The 18,763-nt window shown below is 47.9% G+C and overlaps 1 protein-coding gene across 3 annotated transcripts in view; it reads right to left on the bottom strand.

Annotated features, from left to right (window-relative positions):
• Nucleotides 1-17,329, bottom strand: part of MAP3K4 (mitogen-activated protein kinase kinase kinase 4) — a 52,318-nt gene extending 34,989 nt beyond the window's left edge. For all 3 annotated transcript variants that reach the window (XM_049765474.1, XM_049765473.1, XM_049765475.1), the window contains exons 1-3: nt 17,141-17,329; nt 10,008-11,317; nt 1,233-1,475 (exon numbers count right to left, since the gene is read on the bottom strand). In XM_049765474.1, coding sequence (XP_049621431.1) covers nt 1,233-1,475; nt 10,008-11,317; nt 17,141-17,210 — 1,623 coding nt within the window. In that variant the 5' untranslated portion in view covers nt 17,211-17,329. The remainder of the gene's footprint in view (nt 1-1,232; nt 1,476-10,007; nt 11,318-17,140) is intronic.
• Between the last annotated feature and the right edge of the window lie 1,434 nt (nt 17,330-18,763).

Genomic DNA, 18,763 nt, shown 5'->3' with positions numbered 1-18,763 from the left:
AAGTAAACGTTTACTGGGGTCAGAGCAGTGGCGCATGTGGTAGGACATTTGCCTTGCATGTGCTGACCTAGAATGGACCACGGTTCGATCCCTCGGAGTCCCATATGGTCCCCCAAGCCAGGAGCGATTTCTCAGCACATAGCCAGGAGTAACCCCTGGGCGTCTCCGGGTGTGGTCCAAAAACCAAAAAAAAAAAAAAAAAAAGTAAACATTTACTTTACCAAAACTTCCCACCTGAAACCTCAATCTAGAGAAAAGAGGAAAAGCTCAGTTCAGCTCACATGGAGCAGTGGAGGTCAGAAGGACCTCCAAATAATGCAGGCTGATGGGAAGTAAGGGGTACGAGAGCAGGAGAGCAAGACAGGATTTGCCACAGCAGACTCCCTGCTTTCTATGTGCTCCCCACCTCCTCTAGCATGGGCATAGTGTCCCTACAAAACTCAGCAATTCTTCTCTTCCATTTTGAAACTTTCCTTTTAGTGTCAACCTGGTAGCATCCCTCGTATAATTATCAACAGAGTGAGGCTCTCACTCTGCCAGAAATAATAGCCTGCAGCTACTGCTATCACCCCTGGAATATTAACTCCCCTCCCCCAAAATCCCACCCACAATTAGGAATTAAGAAAAGCAGCTGTTTACAATTTAAACCATACTGTTGCCTAAGGCAAGCAAAAAAAAAATCTCATCATCTTCCCTCTGTAGACTCTTAAAACATATCGGTTAGTACACAGCTCAACAGAAAATACATGGAACATATATGATCTCTTGTGATTGCATTTCAATTTCCAGTCCTCTCAACACACACTTTCATGCCTTTCTAGAAAAAGAAAGTGGATGGTATAAATTTAGGCTGAGCCCGATCGCTGGGCCAGCATGTGAAGAACTCTTTTAAGAAACACTAGTGTGGGCCCGAAGAGATAGCACATCGGCGTTTGAATTGCAAGCAGCCGATCCAGGACCAAAGGTGGTTGGTTCGAATCCCGGTGTCCCATATGGTCCCCCCCCCCCCCTCCGTGCCTGTCAGGAGCTATTTCTGAGCAGACAGCCAGGAGTAACCCCTGAGCACTGCAGGGTGTGGCCCAAAAACCAAAAAAAAACAAAAAAAAGAACACTAATGCACTTATTTTTCACTATCAGCCCACGAACAGGAAAGGAATCCTGACAGTGGAAATTCTAAGCCTAGTGAAGGAAGCCGTCATTGCTAAGGGTGTTGAACAGTCCTGGAAACACACCTGCTTGATGCTCAGAAGGGAAGGCTCACCAGCCGGCCTCTGCTCCAATCTTAACTTCAGACACTCATGGATGACGTTGAGGAGGACTCGGCAGAGGACCAGGAAGGCAGGCTCGAAAGAGGGGAGGTCCATGGCCTGCAGCTCGTCCCAGGACACAGCGCTACATGTCTGCTCTGAGGGGGCTGGCGTTCGGGAGAGCTGCACGTAATCCGAGCCCCACATGGCATCAGGAAACTCAGAAAACTGAAACGAAAATCAGCAAAGCATGGGAAGGTTCTGGGGTCACAGTCAGGAACTGGTATATTTGCTCTATTGTGGCCACAAGTCTCCAAGATCGTAGATCTACAGGACAACTTAATTTTAGAATAATGCAACTCATTTAGAAAGTTCAAGATCCTAATGGGAGCTAAAACAGTTACACTAAAAAGCATACTATTTGAGATGACCCGGGTCATCTTCGTCACTCATAAAATGATCAAAATCCTGATTTCTACGGCATTACTCACAACTTTCCCTAGATTAAGAAAGCCAGAGAGGGGCCAGAGAGAGAACAGCAGGTAGGACATCTGCCATGTACAAAACTGAACTGGGTTCAATCCCCAATACCACATATAATCGATCACCTGAGCACCACCAGGAGTGATCCTAAACAGAGAGTAAGACAAGAGCACACCAGGTGTATCCCTTCCCCCGAAAAATAAAAGAAAAGGGAAGAAAAAGAAAGCCACCAATTTATTAAAATCTAAGCAGCTTACAATATCAGACAGCCATCTATGCCAACATAAAGGTTGTGTCTAATTCTTCTGTCCTTCACAACAGATATGGGAGGGTCCTTCAGCCTTGCCCGGAGACCCCACTCAAGTATACATCGGCAGATCATCCCTGAGGTGTCTGCACTGCTAGTGTCTCACCAAAACCCTCTATGCTCCTCCCCATAATATGGGTCTCTAACTGTTCTCTAACCTTTGGCAAAAGCATCCTAAACAAACACTCAAGGACTCCTTTCACAGGGATTTTTGAGGTGAATAAAATAGAAGGGCATAACTTTCCTTCCATTTTGAACACTAACAATGGCAACCACGGCGTCCTCACTCTGTCCCTGCTGAGCTCGCACGGGTCACCCTCTTTGTGTCCTGTGTGACCAACATTACTGTGGCGTTTAAATCAATAACGGGGGCATTTCTTCAATTTCAAAAACTGCAGAGTTGACAATGGAGGACTTGTTATAAATGTAGTTAAGGGTTAAAAGCTCGAGGCAAAAGTGATTATTTATTTTCCTTTGGCACAAAGAATGACATTAAGTTTACTTAATGTGCTACAAAATTTGGCAAACTCTCCCTGAAATAATTCTAAAGAATATTTTGTTTGTTTTTTGGGCCACACTCAGTGGTGCTCAGGGCTTACTCCTGGCACTATAGACAGGAATTACTCCTGGGAGGCTCAGGAAACCATATGAAATGATGGGGATTAAACCCAGGTCTGCATCATACAAGACAAATGACTTACCTGCTGTACCATCTCTCAGGTCCTAAAGAATTAGATTTTTGGTTTGGTTTGGTTTGGGGGCACACCCAGTGATACTCAGGGGTTACTCCTGGCTCTGCACTCAGGAAGCACTCTTGGTGGTCCTTAGGGCACCATATGGGATGTCAGAGATCAAACCTAGGTCCACAGCATGTAAGACAAGTGCCCTACCTGCTGTACTATCTCTGGTCCCTAATTCATTTGGGCATTTCAGTTCCCAGCTGCTGACCTAACTGCCAGAGGTTCTCTGGAAAGGAACAGGCTTTACTTCTCCACCAGGAAGATACCTCCACCAAGAAGGGTGACCCAAGAGGAAGAAAAGAGACACTTGGAAAAACAGAGAAAACAGTCACTTCAACTAAAACCAACACAAACAATCAGGACAACTGGTAATAAGATGCAGGAAAGAGCAAGAACCAGGAAAACATCCCAAAGTAAGAATCCATTAAAAAGCTCTGGGGAGCAAAAAGGAATAAACCCAGATTTCTCAAAGTAGCTCAAGAAAGGCAGTGCAGAGGCCAGAGCGGTGGTGCAAGCATTTGCCTTGCACAAGCTAACCTAGGACTGACCATGGTTCCATCACCTGGCGTCCAATATGGTCCTCCAAGCCAGGAGCGATTTCTGAGCACATAGACAGGAGTAACCCCTGAGTGTCACCGGGTGTGGCCCAAAAAGCAAATAATAATAATAATAATAATAATAATAATAATAATAATAATAGTAGTAGTAGTAGTAGTAGTAGTAGTAGTAGTAGTAGTAGTAAAAAAATAAAAAAAGGAAAGAAAAGAAAAGAAAAAAGAAAGGCAGTGCAAATAAAGTGGAGATTGTCCAAGTGGCATTAATATCCAGGCAGCATTAGCTCAAAGACTGCAAGGACCCCAGGAAATAGTTGAAATTAAAGAAGAAAGAAAACAGACTGTCAAAAGCAAAAACCAACACTGGACCTGACCTTGAGTTTCTCATTCAAATGTGAGGAAAAGAGCAATAAACTGAACATGTGCTATTACTGCCTCTGGTCACAATACAGGCTCACACACAGGATAAAATCTGGGATCAATTCAGGCTCCCAGTGAAGTCAGTGATGTGAGGACATCAACTAAAATGCAATGTAATGGCTAGCATCAAGCCCATGAAATTTTAGGTGGACTTGCAAATATGTGGAGGACAGTTTATAGACTAAAAATAAAAACAGGCCAGCAATTCTTGAAAATAATAGGAAACAGACTCATAGGCTGTGAAAGCTTGCTAAAAATTTCTTTTTATCTAAAGGGTAATCTTTTTCTTTTTTTTTAATTACAAGTCTTTCACGGTTATATTTAAGGTCCATAGTGACAGTGAATTAGGGCCATTCCCACCACCAGTGTTGACCTCCGTCTGCCACTGTTCCCAGCATGCATCCCAAACCCCTCCCCTTAGCCCCCTGCACTGCTAGTATAACAGGTCCCTTTTGTGCATAGCTTGTTGTGGTTTGGGTCTCTTGATTCTATTGTCATTGACTTTGGGTTGGGTATTTAGGTCTGATCTTTTTTTTTATTTCCATTCAATGCTCATGAGACCGCTTTGCCCCTGGTACCATTCACTTTTCTTTTTTCTCAATTTGAAGGAAGCTATAGAAATATGAGGCTTAGAACAAGATAGTTCATGTAAAGATAGAAGAGCCGAAGGGGGGGGGGGGGAGAGAGAGAACACATGTAGTCAGGAGTAAAATCTGAGCGCTGCTAGGTGTGGTCCCAAAGCAAAAACAAAAGCAAAAGAACTATGTGTTTATGGGGCTGGAGAGATAGCACAGCGGTAGAGCATTTGCCTTGTATGCAGCCAATCCAGGACAGATGGTGGTTCAAATCCCAGCATCCCATATGGTCCCCCCAGCCTGTCAGGAACAATTTCTAAGCACAGAGCCCGGAGCGCCGCCAGATGTGACTCAAAGACAAAAAACAAAACAAACAAATAAAGAAGCATGTGTTGAAGATATGCATTACAAAACAATATTCCAGGGGGCCGGAGAGATAGCATGGGAGGTAAAGCATTTGCCTTGTATATGGAAGGACAGTGGTTCGAATCCTGGCATCCCATATGGTCCCCTGAACCTGCCAGGAGCGATTTCTGAGCGTAGAACCAGGAGTAACCCCTGAACGCTGCAGAGTGAGACCCAAAAACAAAAACAAAACAAAAAAAACAATATTCCAAATATGGGCCGGAGCAATGGTGCAGGCAGTAGGGCATTTGCTTTGCATGCGCTAACCTAGAACAGACTGCGGTTCGATCCCCTGACATCCCATATGGTCCCCCAAGCCAGGAGCGATTTCTGAGCGCATAGCCAGGAGTAACCTCTGATGTCCCCAGGTGTGGCAAAAAAAAAAAAAAAAAAAAGATCCCAACATTAAATTGTATGTTAGGGAAATCCATATAAAAGTGCCCTTTTAGGGGGCTGATAAATGCCGCCCAGGCATCCCAAAGGGTCCCTGGAGCAGTGCCAGGAGTGATCCTGAGTGCAGAGCCAGAAATGAGCCCTGAGCACAGCCAGGTTTGGCCAATACAAAAATAAACAAACAAAAATCCTTTGAAGAGTATAAAGAAACTAGACAGGGCAAGCAATTGCACAGCAGGTAGTATGTTTGCCTTGCACCAGGCCTACCAGGTTAGATAACTGACATCCCATATGATCCCCGGAGGCTGCCCGGAGTAAATTGAGCACCACTGGGTGTGGCCCAACCTCCCCTCCACAAAAAAGAGTAAAACATAGTAGAAGGAAAAAGGCAAATAGGGGCCGGAGAAATAGCACAGCAGTAGGTTGTTTGCCTTACAAGCAGCTGATTCGAATAGAATGGTGGTTCGAATCCCGGCATTTCATATGGTCCCCTGTGCCTGCCAGGAGTGACTTCTGAGCGCAGAGTCAGGAGTAAACCCTGAGAGCTGCTGGGTGTGACCCCCCCCCCCAAAAAAAAGGGAGGGAAGGAAGGAAGGAACGAAGGGAGGGAGGGAGGGAGGGAGGGAGGGAGGGAGGGAGGGAGGGAAGGAAAGAAAGAGAAAGAGGGCCCGGAGAGATAGCACAGCGGCGTTTGCCTTGCAAGCAGCCGATCCAGGACCAAAGGTGGTTGGTTCGAATCCCAGTGTCCCGTATGGTCCCCCGTGCCTGCCAGGAGCTATTTCTGAGCAGATAGCCAGGAGTGACCCCTGAGCACTGCCGGGTGTGGCCCAAAAACCAAAAATTAAAAAAAATAAAAAAAAAAAAAGAGAAAGAAAGAAAAAGAAAGAAAAAATGGAAGGAAGGAAGGAAGGAAGGAAGGAAGGAAGGAAGGAAGGAAGGAAGGAAGGAAGGAAGGAAGGAAGGAAGGAAGGAAGGAAGGAAAAGGTGCAAATTTTTGTTCTTTTCTTTTTTCCAAGTGAATATAACGAAGGTTGGAGCAAAGAGGCTGAAAAATCAAAAAGATCCTGAACAAGCACAAAGCCTTGCATGAGATGCTCCAGCTCAGATCCCAAACCCCAGCTGTGCCCTCATGGCCCCAGGCAACAGCCAAGGAATCTCTCCATGGGATCTGGCTATAGAATCTAGTCGTGGAGTCTGGCCACAGGATCTAACCACGGAACCCAGGGTTCTGTCCTGATCCACAGCAAAGAAGTTCGGGGGGCCAGTCGTGCCATTGCTCTGGGCAGGGAAGGGGTGACAGCAGCTCCGTCTTCTGTGCGCCCCAAGAACAGAGCTGCGGCCAGGATCTGGGGCGCCTGTGATGCAGGGGACCCTAGGGTAGCCACAGACTCATGACAGCTGGGCTGGACGGCAGAGAGGGACGCTGGGGTGTCACATGGGGTCAAGTTGGGTGCCCAGAAAAAGGCAAACTCGAAAGGGAAGTCGGTGACAGCAAAAGCACCATCACCCGGAGAAGCCAGAGAAGTCGCATCAAGGTTAAGGCCTGCCAGGGCATGTTAGACACACCACTCTGCACCCAGGCAACCAATCAACGCAGCCTTTGGACCCAAACAGCATTTCATGTGGCCTCTAGACCCAAAGCGGCCGCTGGACAAACAGCCAATCAGCGCATTCCTTAGGCCTGTTCTTGCAGATCTCCTTTAGGTCAAGCAAAAGCTCTGGCCCAAAGGTGATCTTCCTTAGCTCACCTGGGCTCTGCACAAGTCAGGTTTGCATTTCACTGCATTCTAGATAAAAATAAAGCGACATGGAGACTGGTAGGAGAGACAGTGGGGAGCCAGGACTTCAGGCTCTGCATGCACGGGGACCTAAGTCTGACCTCAGGGCACCGTTCCTTCAACGAGTCCTTGTAGACTTGAGCACCCTCTCCACCACCATTCCACTAGCCCAAGCACAGAACTATCTAGAAGGGTCAGAGACAGCTAAGTGTTAGAGGGAATGGCTGCTGGGTTCCCCAGTACTGCAAGGGAGGCTTCCTCCCTACCCAAGTCAAGTAGCAATTCTTCCCTCATAAATAAGCTGCTTTCTAAGTCAACAGAAAATCTACAAGCAGTGGAGCCCGAGAGATAGCACAGCGTTAGGGCATTTGCCTTGCATGTGACGACCCGGGTCAGACCTGGGTTCTACCCCAGCACCCCATATGGTCCCCCGAGCCTGCCAGGAGCGATTTCTGAGTGTAGAGCCAGGAGTAACCCCTGAGCACCACCGGTGTGGCCCAAAAACTAACAAAAAATAATAAAACAAAAACAAAAAAAGAGAAAAGAAAAGTAAAAAGAAAAGAAAATCTACAAGCAGATGAACAAAGCTTCTACTTTTTACTGTGAATCAATGTAAAGTTCATGGAACTGGTAAGAGAGGTGGAGTCGGGCCTGGAGAGAGAGCACAGCGGATCCAGGACCAAAGGTGGTTGGTTCGAATCCCGGTGTCCCATATGGTCCCCCGTGCCTGCCAGGAGCTATTTCTGAGCAGACAGCCAGGAGTAACCCCTGAGCGCCCCAGGTGTGGCCCAAAAACAAAAAACAAAAAAAGAGAGAGAGAGAGGTGGAGTCAGGCTAACTGTGACTGCAGACTCAATGAGGGTGATGGCAAAGATAAGGGGGGGAGGGGCTGGTGCTCAGGGCTGCAGGGGACATCGAAGAAACAACCTGAAGGCCCGTGAGAATCAGGGTACCTGGTGATGCCCCTGTCCACACTGGCAGCAGGATACCTGATATGCCCCAAAGCTCAGAAGGGCCAAAGGAACAAAAAGATATGCAAAAACCTAAGAACTTTAAGGCTGATAGGCCAAAGTCCTAGGATTGAGTCTGCCAACAATCTGTATTCTGGGGGAAAGTTCTTCTTGTCTGTGAAGTAAAGAAACAACATCTCTGACTGAAGTGATAGTACAGCAGGGAGGGCACTTGCCTTGCACACAGCTAACCCTGGTTCGATCCCTGGCATCCCATATGGTCCCAAGGCTGCCAGGAGTAATTTGAGGAGGAGGAGGAGGAAGTGGAGGAAGAGAAAGAAGAAACTACAAAATCTGGCATACAGTAAGATATTATAGATAGGAGAGGTTTAGAATGCACATGAATATGGTACAGTATGAATACACGAGGCAACCTTTTCAAGCTTTCCTGTGCTTACATGAAATAATTACCATAAATACCCAAAGAGAATATTTCATTAGCCAGTAAACTTCCAATAATTACAATGATTAACGGTTATTTCCCATTCAAAGGGAAGTATGAAGCAAGAAAAATCTTCCTAGAATTTGAGATAATATACAAAACCAGTTAAAATTTGTTTCCATATTACATTACAATATAAATGTGGGGGCTGGAGAGCAAAAGGAGAAAGAAGCCTGCTGTGCAAGCAGCCAACTCCTATTCGATCCTTGGCACAAGAGAGGGGTTTCCAGAACACCTCCAGGGGGCAGCCCTGAGCAAAGAGTCAGGAAAGGCCCCTGAGCACCAATGGGTATGGCTTCAAAGCCAAAAACAAAAACGAAACAAAAAATATGAATTTTCATTTTACATTTCTCTACTGAAAATGTCTAGTAAAATAAAACCTAACACTAAGGGATATCAAGTAAGTATATAACAATCTATAGAGAGTTTATGAGCATGTACCACTTTGAATGCACAAACCCCATAAAACACCACCACAAAGCATAGTGTCATAATATGCAAATTCTGAAATAATCCGGGGCACTGGGAAATCCTAGTGGGGCATGGAGCCTGGAATGAATGAATGAATGAATGAGTGGCTCTAAGGCTATTGCTGATCTCAGAGAGAAAGTGCACTATAAAGTCTCACCCCAAAGCTACTTTGATGAGCTCTTCTACAGCTAAAGAAAAGAACCACACTGAACCCCCCTCCCAAAAGAAAGCGAATATACTTGACACTACACTAACTGAAAGGTTTATTCCACACAGGGCACAGGTACTACATATGCCTAAACCACAGTGATAGTGGCACGTGTCTTGCTACCACCAAGGAAAGAAAGCCAGCGCCAGCAAGGCCAGGAGGCACTGACCAGGAAGTCAGGTGCCCCAAGAGTGCTCATGAGGCTAGGGTTAGTTGTGGGTGCTCAGCTGCCACAAACCCCAGGCCGGCTGAGGGGTCTGAAAGATGGAGGAGGAGCCAGAAGTGGAGACTGAGCCCAGAGTGGCATGGAGGTGGAGGGAAATGGCTGCCAGCTACATACTCACACATGTGAATCGGAGCACGGATCAGAGCACTGCAAAGCGAGCTGAGTGTAGGGGCTGTAGTGAAACAAGCACAGGGAGATGAAAACAAAGAAGAGAATAAACACAGAAAAGAATTAGGAATATCCCTGGGTCCAGAAGAAGAAAGACATGCGTCCTCAGGGCTTGAGCAACAAACAGTGCAGTAGAGAAGGCGTTTGCCTTGCACAGGAGCAATCCTTTGACATTTCAAATAATTATCCCCTGAGCACTACTAGGAGTGCAGTGCCCCTGAGTGTAGAGCCACGTATATGCCCTGATATTGGGTGTGTACCCTAAACACAGAAAGAACATCCCTGCAGTGTGCTAAAAGGCACCAGACTGAGATTCTAGGATTTCCCCATGAAAGGGTCTGCTTCCCGCCAGCCAGCCTCACCTGACCCTGCCTTATGAAGTTAGGTTTTATCCAGCCACATCCCCCAAGCCTCAGCACTTTATGGAAGGGGAAGGGCTTGCCTTTGTGATCTGCCTCAGTGACCAGTGACACCAAAAGACACCTGGAGATCAACTTTTAGTCTTTCACGAGCTCCACCACAGTTCTGGAGCGGAGAAAGAGGCCAGCCCCAGCCAGGTCCACGTGGCCAGAGAACCTACCTCCATGGCATGCTCGCTGCTGAGCAGGGCCATACGTGCCCTTTGCAAGGAGCCATTCATCAGCTTGTGGAGCCGCAAAATGAGCTTCCTCAAGCCCATCTGCTTCAGTGCTTTGTCTACGAAGGGTCTATAAATAGAAGTCAGACAATGCTGGCTTGAGCCGCCTTCCAGGCTGCCATCCGGGGCCACCCAGCCCACCATCTCCTCCTCCAGCTCCAAGCTCCTCAGCCTCTGGGCCGAGATGTGCTGGGTGGGTGGCAGCAGCAGCGGCCTGGGCTCTGGAGCATGCTCCTCATCGTCACTCTCCTCCGTGCTACTCCCCAGCTCCTTCAAGTCTCCTTCAGGGTCATAGCTCTCGCCGTCCTCGTCGGGCCCTGTCCCCTTGGACGAACGTGGGGATGGGATTTCAAACACTGGCCAGCCAATGTCTGACAAGTTCTTGATGCCCAACACCGTGCCCATAATCCGAAGCTTCTGGTTCAGGTCCTTGGTGATGTTCAGCCACAAGCAGAGCGCCTGCACCCTGTCCTGGAAGTCCTTGGCCGCGTATTTCTCGTAGTCCTTCTGCAGCGCCTGCAGCGATGGATAAAGTGCTTCTATGTACTCGAGCAGCTCCATGATGCGCTTCACCTGCTCGAACGACACCCGCTGGCGCTGCAGGTGCTCATGGTAGGTGGAGCCAGCTGCGGGGGGCCCTTTCCAAGTGCCACTGCCGTTGCGCGCCGAGGCCAAGCTGCTGTAGTTGACCTTGAAGGTCAGGATCTCGTTGATGATGTCCGGGATGGCCTGGCGCGCCGTGTACAGGAAGAGGTCCTGGTCGTTGATGGTCCGCCCTGCGTGCCAGGCCTGCAGCTCGAGCCAGATGAGCTCGTTCGAGCGGTTAAACCAAAAGGCAGACGTGCTCTCCTGGCCCCTCTGCTCCCGGTCCTTCTTCTTGGAGACCGACGTGAGCTTGAGCAGCAGCCGCAGTGTCTCAAAGAACTTGAGGCGGTCAGCGGGGCAGTCGGTCCGGGAGGTCTGGCGGGCTGTCCTAGGGATGGGCAGGGGCACCGACACGGGCAGCTTAGCGTTGCTGCAGCCCAGGCTGAGGTAAGGCTTATGGAGGTCTACGTCCGGGATGGGCTTTTTGGGCAAAGCGCCGCCCACCGCGTCCAGCATGAAGGAGCACTGCGCGTTCTTTTTGTGGTCACGCTCGGTGCTCCGGAGCGCTGCCCGGATCTTCTTCTCCTGCTTGTAGGCGTGCTCCTCTGTGCTCTCGGCTGGCCGGCCCACGTCTCGGTGGGGTGGCTGGCTTGGGGCATTCATCTTGTCTATGAGGAAAAAAAGCAGAGCATTCTATTATTTAGAAAGCCTGAAGCTAACTACCGTGTTCTCCATCAGACTGGTCTCCAGAGAGACTTACTTGTTCCAGTTGCTATTAGGAACAGGGAAAAAAAATAAATCATCGGGGCTGGAGAGATAGCATGGAGGTAAGGCGTTTGCCTTTCATGCGGAAGGACGGTGGTTGGAATCCCGGCACCCCATATGGTCCCCTGTGCCTGTCAGCGGCAATTTCTGAGCATAGAGCCAGAAGTAACCCCTGAGCACTGCCGGGTGTGACCCCAAAACAAAAACAAACAAACAAACAAAAGCATCATATGGTATTTGAAAAGCAAATGGCTCAAGATAGACAGGTAACATCTGCAAAGTCTCACCACACTTGCTTCCTCCACAAACATTCCTTTTGTTTTTTTGGTTTTTGGGCCACACTTGGAGGTACTCAAGGGTAAGCTTACTCCTGGCTGTGCTCAAGGGACCATAGAAGATGCTGGGGATCAAACCTGGGTCGGCTGTGTGCAGTGTAAATGCCCTCGCCACTGTGCTATTGCTCTGGCCCCCTACATTCCTTCTATAACCTACCACGAGGGGCTTGCTCCTTTGATTAGTTATACAGAGATTCACATCCCCACAAGGGATCGGCTGGAGCTGTACAAAGGAGAAAAGAACTTGCCATGGATCGGTCCTCCTGACCCTCATCTATATTACCTTTGGGTATTATTACCACACTATCCCCCTTTTTTTTTATATCCTACAAATGAGTGCTATCTCTCTACGTCTTTCTCTCTCCCTCTGACTCTTTTTCACTCATCTCAAGACTCTCCATATTCATTCACGTAGAAAGAATTTTCATGACTTACTTCTTCCTAACAGCTGCGAAGTATTCCATTTGTAGATGTACCACGGTTTCTTTTATAACTGGGCACTTATGATGTTTCAATTAAGACATTTATTAAAAAAAATTTTTTTAAAGGAGAAATAAGAGAAGACCTGACCCAAATCCGCCTGCCCTAGTGGGGAACCAAATGTGTAAGCTCAGAATCATGTGTAAAGTGAAGAGGTCTGGGACACCTTAAACTGATTCTCATAAAATAAAAACACAAGAAGATGGCTGAAGAACAAAGCGGTTAACTTGGGACTGGAGAAATAAGACAATAGGTAGGGTTTTAGCCTATAACAAGGCCCACCTGAGTTACAGCCTCATAATGCAAGATGCCCCCCAGGCAATCACTCCCTCCAGGAATGATCCCTGAGTATAAGACCAAGAATCTGTCCTGAGTACTTCCAGGCAAAATAAATAAATTTAAAAATTTGTTGAAAACCACTTTACCTCCTAACCTGGTTTTGTTCCTGGTCACGTATGGTCCCCAAACACTGTCAACAGTGATCCATCCATAAATAGAGCCAGGAGTAAGTAAGCCCTGAGCACTGCCAAGTGTGGCCCCAAACCAAAATTTAATGTAAATAAAATAAAACTCGAGAATAAAGATTTTCTAAACACATTATCCTGAACATACCATAATTTACATTTAGTTTGCTTTCTGAGTCAACCAAAAATATTTTCTGCCTATAAGTATTTTTGCTATACTTTAATGCAAAAAAAAATCCCTGATTATCCTTAATTTTCTAAATTAGTATAAATGTAAATTTTTGTTTTTCTGACATGATGAGTACAGAACCCAGGACTCTCTTACACTTGCAAGGAAAACACTTTACTCTAGAGCCACAATTTTATCTGTGGTTTTTCATCTGTTTCACTTCTAAATTATCTTAAAATCTTTTCCATAATCATCCGTGTAAGAAATGACTTCACAATAGTATTGTTTCTAGCTCCAACTCTTTATCAACCTTCATTCATTTAAAGAAAAAACAGAATTCAAGCCAGCCACTTGCTGTTGCGTTTAGTTGGAGGTCTCCCTACCTGATGAGTGGAGCCCCAGGACGCCAATTGTTGCTAGACAAGAAGCAACTATATTTCCCAAAGAGATGAGGAGCTTCCAAGTACGCTGCCTTTTACTTTTCAATCTCTCCAGTCATTGAAGTCTACTCAGTGACTATGAATCAAGAAACAACATGCTGGGGCAGGACAGATAGCATGGAGGTAAGGCGTTTGCCTTACATGCAGAAGGTCAGTGGTTCAAATCCCAGAATCCCACATGGTCCCCTGTGCCTGCCAGGAGCGATTTCTGAGCATGGAGCCAGTAGTGACCTGAACACTGCCGGGTGTGACCCAAAAATCAAAAACCAAAAAAAAAAATAGAAAGAAAGAAAGAAACAACATGCAACCCCCCACACTAAGTCAGCCTGAGAGTGGAAAAGGAGGTTCCTTTACTTTCTTTCTTGAAGCATCTTTGGTTCACAGTGATACTAGCTTAGGAGCAGTCTCACAGGCCCATAAATAAATGCACAGGCCACACCACATCCATAGGAACCCACATTTTTCACCCCTCTCTAAGGACAGCACTTGGGGTCAGGCCTCTGCTCACCTCCAGCTGTGGATTGCTCGCTCTGTGCTGGGTTTGTTTTTTTGTTTTTCTTTTCAGTTCATTTACTTGGTTTCTTTGTATTCCACATATAAACCTTTTCAGTATTGGGGACTGAAGAGATAGAATAGCAGGTAGAGAACCTACCTGCCTTCAGGCAGCTGGACCTGGGTTCGACTCCCAACATCCTTATATGGTCCCCTGAATTCTTCCAGGACTGATTCCCTGAGCACAGTCAGGAGTAACCCCTGAGCACCGCTGGGGTGTAGCCCAAACCCCTCACCCCCAAAAAAATATTCTGCATTATTGGCCTTTGTCCTAATTCATTCTCTTAATGCGATCTTCAATTGCTGCTATAAAATACTAACTATTTATAGAGAACTCAACACAACTCAACCCAAAAAGATGCTGAGCATCTCTTATGCAGGAAGAGACTGTTCACACTTCACTTAGTGTAAAATAAAGCCTACTGTATGGGGGCTGGAGAGAACACAGAGGAGAGGACACTTGCCTTGTAAGTGACTGACCTGGGTTTGATCCCCACCATCCTCTCTGGTCCTTGAGCACCGCCAAGAGTGATCCCTGAGTGCAGAATCAGGAGCAAGCCCCTGAGCACCACCATGTGTGGCCCCAAAATCACAAAGAAAGAAAAAGTATGGTTCAAAGTACTTTCACCCACAGTTTTTAGCAGTAGCTACTAGCCTCTATCTCAAAGGTTGATTTATTGGTGGTGGTGGGCTGGGGCTATACCCAGCAATGCTCAGGGGTTGCTCTTAGCTCTGTACTCAGGCATCTCTCTTGGCAGGTTTGGGGGACCCTATGGGATGCAGGGGATCAACCCTAGTTGCAAGGAAAGTTCCCTCTCCACTGTACTCTTGCTCTGGCCCTAAAAGGATGACCTTAAATAAAACCACAGCTAAGCACTGTCAAGCATCCACCTATGAACCTACCTTCCTTCATCTGTGAACTGATCAAGAGCCTGCCAGGCACTTAGCTTCAACCTGTCACAACAGCTGACAATTATCAGGTCAACAAAAAGCCAGATGTCCTCACCTAGATGTCCCTATACTGCTGTCATGTTGATCACAGATCTTTTTTTTTAAACCCCCATCACAGATCTTACCAGCAAAAAGTCAGCATTCTGAAAGCCCAAATATATCCAGAAGATATATGCAAAATGAGTTAGTTGCACTTTCAGCCACCTAACTGGCCTTGAGTCCTCACCCATCCATAATGGCAGCTCTGCAAAGGCCACAGGCCATGGCTTGCCCACATGCCTGCAGGCTTCTCCGAGGGCCACCTCGACAGACACAGCAGAGCATTCCTTTTAGTGTGGCACAGATATGTCTTAGACACCCAGCACCAAGCCAAGAAAGGCCACAAGACAACTGTGCACTCTTGACAACCTGCGCTGGTCCAGGAAAGGCCATGAGACAGCCATGCGCTCAGACAACCAGTAGTGACTGATGCAGGAAAGGCCATGGGGTAACCGTGCTCTGACTAATGCAACCCACAATCTGATACAGGAGATAACACTGTGCACTAACTAACCAGCACTGACTCAGCACACGTTGCCTCCTGGTCTCTATTTCAGATCTAAACAAGATACTTGAGGAATCTGTGAAAAAGTGGATCCAGATCCATTTTGAGAATTATCAATGAAGAACATTCCTAGCTTCCAAGCAGAGTAAGTCCAGGCCACAGGACTTCTGTAAACATTTGTAAAGGAAGGGGAAAATCTTCTTTCCTAAGACACCACTCGAGATTTCTCCCAGGAGCCGGAGAGGTAGCATGGAGGTAAGGCATTTGCCTTGCGTGCAGAAGGATGGTGGTTTGAATCCCTGCATCCCATATAATCCCCCGAGCCTGCCAGAAGCCATTTCTGAGCGGAGAGCCAGCAGTAACCCCTGAGTACAGCTAGGTGTGACCCAAAAACGGAAAAAAAAAAATTTTTTTTCTCCCAGAAAGAGCTTCTCTCGGGCCTACAAACACAATCAAAACCTTTCTCCTCCCTTCCCAAGGACAAGGTAAAACAGGAACCGTGAGGTGCAGTGAGTTCAGGACTGTGAACCACATGCGAACTTCACACGCCCAACTACATACAATGAACAACACCCAATGCACTTCACATGCTGAGCTACAAACAATGCACTACACACAGTAAATTGCACAGTATACTTCATACTCTGTAGAATCATGTATGTATGTATGTATCATGAACTCCATACGGTACATACACTGTACAATGAACTTTGCATGGTCCACTACACACACTGAACTATGTACAGTAAAGTCAGTACAGAGAACCTCCACATGAGTTACATACAATGAACTTCATACTGTGTGAACTTCATCCAATAAACTATTCAGTGACCTCTGTGATACGAGTCACATACAGTGAACTTTGCAGCATGACCTCTATCCAGATTCAAGACAGCTGTGTGGGAGAACCAGGGAGGAGACCCCGGTCCATAGAGCAGGGAATATGGGTACAGAAAAGTGAATGGGAGGAACTGAAGGTCACCTGAGGGGGGACAAGTGATGGGGCATGTTCCACACTGAGATCAAGAACAAAACCCTTGTCCTATGAGTGCACAGAAAGATGTTTTGGTGGAAACTCGGAGATGGTCTCCAGGGATGGTTAGCTGAGATGCAGAGGAAAATTCTGCACCCATAATCTGGGCTCTGAGACCTGTACTAGGGAGGGGGCCAGGGGCAGCAGAAGGGAATAGGATTCAGCTTGCTTGTGTCAGAGCAGCAAGAGGAGGGTAGAGTCCACTGTCAGCAGCCAGGGCAGAGCATGGCTCAGGAGCAGAAGGCAGTCCCACCCATCTCTGTATGAAAGGAAGGGGCAGCCCCAAGGTCCTGCTTCAGGGGGCAAGAGCAGTTGTGGCAACAGTCTGGGCCTCAGGCTCTGGGGGCATGCTAGGAGGAAAGCCTATTTGTATTTGTGCCCACAGAGCCCCACACGGTGTCTGGAAGACAGATTTCAGAAACTTCCACCTAAGATGTGCAAAGGATCAAACGAAAATGCCTGACATATCAGACAGCCAGGATGAGCCCACAAGCTCTCATGCTTATCCACATGACTTGTCCACACTCATTCATGCTCTCACCCATGTAGCTCATCCACACTATTCCACGTGGCTAATCCACGCATGGCCTCTTCCCCATCTTCACAGGATGGCAGCTGCTTAAGCATGGACCTCACCAGACAAGCTTTGCTTTGGAGAAGTCCTTTCTCCTATGGCACCAGGAAAGGTTTGGGGCGAAGCATCCCAGGATCAGCTGAGTGAAAGGGGGCTCAGCTGGAGGGGGCCCGGCTGGACTCACCTTTCAGATTGGCCCGGCTCGTGGGCCGCCCGGCATTGTTCCTCTGGTGTTTGGTGGACTGGCGCTTCATCTGCCGGGGCGTGCTGGGCGGAGAGGTGCTGTAAAGGCCCTCGGTGTTGGCTTCCTCCACAAAGTCCTCGGGCTCAGACTCTGAGTTCTCACTGGTACCATCTCCCAGAGGGCCCTCCTGCCTGGGGGGCAAAAGCAGAGAGAGGGGTGAGCAGCGGCCTCAGCTACCTCCAAGTCCCCCCGCAGTTGCACACTGCCTGCCATATGTCCAAGGCCAGGATCCTGGTCATGGTCCCTTTCTTCCTGCAGGTCCTTGCAAGAGGCACACATTTTTTTCCCTTCTTTGCAATAGAAATGAAGTTTTGAAAGAAAAAACATTGGGAGTTCTGGAGGGAGAAAAGAACAAAAAGGCGGAAATGGTACAGATCTGGCAAGACTAAGTACGGGCTTGGGCGCCAGCCCCAGACAAGCTTAATTGCTAAGCGGGCACGCATGGCCCTGCCTGGGGCAGCAGTGCCCTTCTCTCCTGGAAGTCAAGCAGTCTAGAAGTAAAGGTAACATCACGGTCCAGCGGGCACAGGGTGACAGGGATGGGGGGGGGGGGGCTGCCGGGAAGGGTGAGAAGGGTTTCACTGCTCTTAGTCTTCCCACTCCAAGCCCTCATTAGCTAGTTAGTCCCAGAAACTCTCCCTGCCAACATTCCATGCCCGATCTGTTTCTCTAACACCGTCCCTACTTCGATAAAACTCTACTTCTAACAAGCTAACAGAATCAGCCTGGCAGGTCACTGAACTGCACAGAGATAAATAAAATGTGACCTAGAACAAGTTCCCTTTTCACAACTAAAAACGCTGCAGGATGACCCAAATCTACAAAAGCTCTGGCAGGCCAAGACACAAGTTTTGGCATGTAGAATACTGCCAGTGAGGAGCAGGCACCTGCGGGGGTATGCACTCAGCAAAGCCCAGGGCCTGTTCCCCAAAAACCAACCGGAGCACAAACCACTGTAGGAGCTCTCCATGAAACTCTCACCAACGATGCTTTTCTTGGTCTCACACTGGCTCAGCGAACCTTGAGCTCACAGAAGAACTTAAAGTTCTGGGTCGGTCTGTGCCTGTGAGAGCCAGAGGGAAGATCCTGAGGTTCTAGGTTCTTCCATCCTTGTTGAGAGCCAACGGGAAGACCTTGAGGTTCTAGGTCCTTCTGTCTGTGCTAAGAGTCAGTAGAAAGGTCCCTGAGGTTCTAGATCGCTCCATTTCTGCTGAGTGAGCAGAAAAACCTCTGGCCACTCAGTTCAACTTCCTGCCTGCTGCGCAACCAGCAAGGCCTGGAACCATGAACGAGCAGCTCTAGGATGTGAAGAGATGGGCTCAGATCCCAACTGAAGGGCTGGGAGAGGCTCAAAGGGTTCCTCATTTGCTTTGCCATGGGGAGGACTGATTTCATCCCTGGCACCACAGGGAGCACTGGCAGGAGCAGCCCCCACCCCCAAAGCCAGTACCAACCAAATCTTTGAGTGTGGGCCTGGGCCAAATGACTGCAAACACCCTCAGTTCTCAGACAGGAGGGAAGTAGGGAGGGAAGATCCAGACTTCAGGAATTCACAGGTCAAAG

Source organism: Suncus etruscus, chromosome 18 (genome assembly GCF_024139225.1).
Source record: "Suncus etruscus isolate mSunEtr1 chromosome 18, mSunEtr1.pri.cur, whole genome shotgun sequence".
Classification (NCBI taxonomy): domain Eukaryota; kingdom Metazoa; phylum Chordata; class Mammalia; order Eulipotyphla; family Soricidae; genus Suncus; species Suncus etruscus.
The sequence above is the reverse complement of the archived record's forward strand: the minus strand, read 5'-3'. Positions and strand labels throughout refer to the sequence as shown.